Genomic DNA, 1,394 nt, shown 5'->3' on the forward strand with positions numbered 1-1,394 from the left:
CTTTCTGCCCCAAAGGAGAAGCCATGGAGACTCTGGGCAGGAGGTTTTCTGCAGCCTGGCGGGTTGCCTAGGGGGTGTCCAGCCCAGGAGGGGGAGGCGGACTTTGACCACCCCTTTAGGGCCACCCATGGGGTGATCAGAACCCTGTCAGGGATGGTAATGGGGTGGAATCATACTGTGTCTCAGAGCGGGTACCACAGACCCAAGAGAGGACAGAGGGGTCCAGCTGCTCTGAAGTTTCAGAAAAGGGTGCGGACGCATCTCCCTCAGCAGGAACTAGTGGGGAGTCACCAGGGAACACAGAAGGATGAGACCAGGTGGATTTGAACATGCAAATGAGTAGGATGGGCCAGTTTACTGATCAGCCTTCCCCTCCTCCTCTTCCTCTGCTTCCTCCTCCTCCTCCTTGTCTTGGGGCGCCGAGGTCTCGGCCTCAGGCTCCTTCTCCCCCGGGGGCTCCACTACCGGCTCCTCTACCAGGAGGCACTGCGCCAGCCGCTCCAGGTCACCCAGGCTTATCCTCTGCAGGCGCTCCTGGTGCTCCCGCTTCAGCAACCGCAGCGCCGCCTTGGTGTCCTGGGGCTCAAAGTGTTTGGCTAAGACCAGGCCCAGATGGTGCCACAGGGGCTGGGGCTGGTGGGCCTCCCCGGCAGTGGACTTTGCCAAGGGCCGCATCATGACATTGATGGAGGCGTTGGGCCCGATGCGGTAGTCGGAGAGACGCTTGTCATCGGCCAGAAGCTGGCCTCGGAAGAGCAGGTGCTGCTGCTCCTCGGGCACCTGCAGTCGCTCCGACACCAGCTTCTTCAGCATGGCCACACTCTCTTGCCCTGACACCTTTAGGCTGCATCGCTGGCCCAGAAGCAGCTTGACTGTGAGGAACATTGGGCCAAGAATGGAATCAGGAGGGATCCATGCTCCATTCTGCAGCTGCCCTGAGGGTTAAGGGCCGGTGCCGGAGCAGGTGACTTCTCCTATCAATGGGGGGCGGTGGCCCTCAGAGGCCAGGGGGACCAGCCCAAATGGACAGCCATTGGCTAATGCACAGTGATGTCACAATGCTACAGGAGGGCTCATTCTGAGAGTGGGACTTTGGCAAAATTAGAGGGACATGTCTCCCTTCGTTTCTCCATGAAGAGAGAAAGGAGGAGAGAAGAGGAGAAAAGGAGGGCCAGGAAAGAAAACACAGGACCCAGAGAAAGGAGAGCGGGAGAGGGAATAGGAGGGTCCCAAAGCAGAGAGGGCAAAAGGAAACACATCCTCATGGATTCATTCAACACGTATGGATGGGGTGCCTTCTTCACCAGGACCTGTCCCTGGATGGGGGAGATCCTGTCGCAATGGATACATCCTGCCCTCACGAAGCTTTCAGTCTAGCGAGCCGGCTAACATTT

General features: G+C 58.6%; 1 protein-coding gene across 1 annotated transcript; it reads right to left on the reverse strand.

The window, feature by feature from the left end:
• Positions 1-322: 322 nt before the first annotated feature.
• Positions 323-1,004, reverse strand: UBL4B (ubiquitin like 4B). Its single transcript, XM_058716264.1, has one exon. It carries the CDS (start codon positions 883-885, stop codon positions 355-357), a length of 531 nt encoding a protein of 176 aa, XP_058572247.1. The 5' UTR covers positions 886-1,004; the 3' UTR covers positions 323-354.
• Between the last annotated feature and the right edge of the window lie 390 nt (positions 1,005-1,394).

Source organism: Neofelis nebulosa, chromosome 2 (assembly GCF_028018385.1).
Source record: "Neofelis nebulosa isolate mNeoNeb1 chromosome 2, mNeoNeb1.pri, whole genome shotgun sequence".
NCBI lineage: Eukaryota > Metazoa > Chordata > Mammalia > Carnivora > Felidae > Neofelis > Neofelis nebulosa.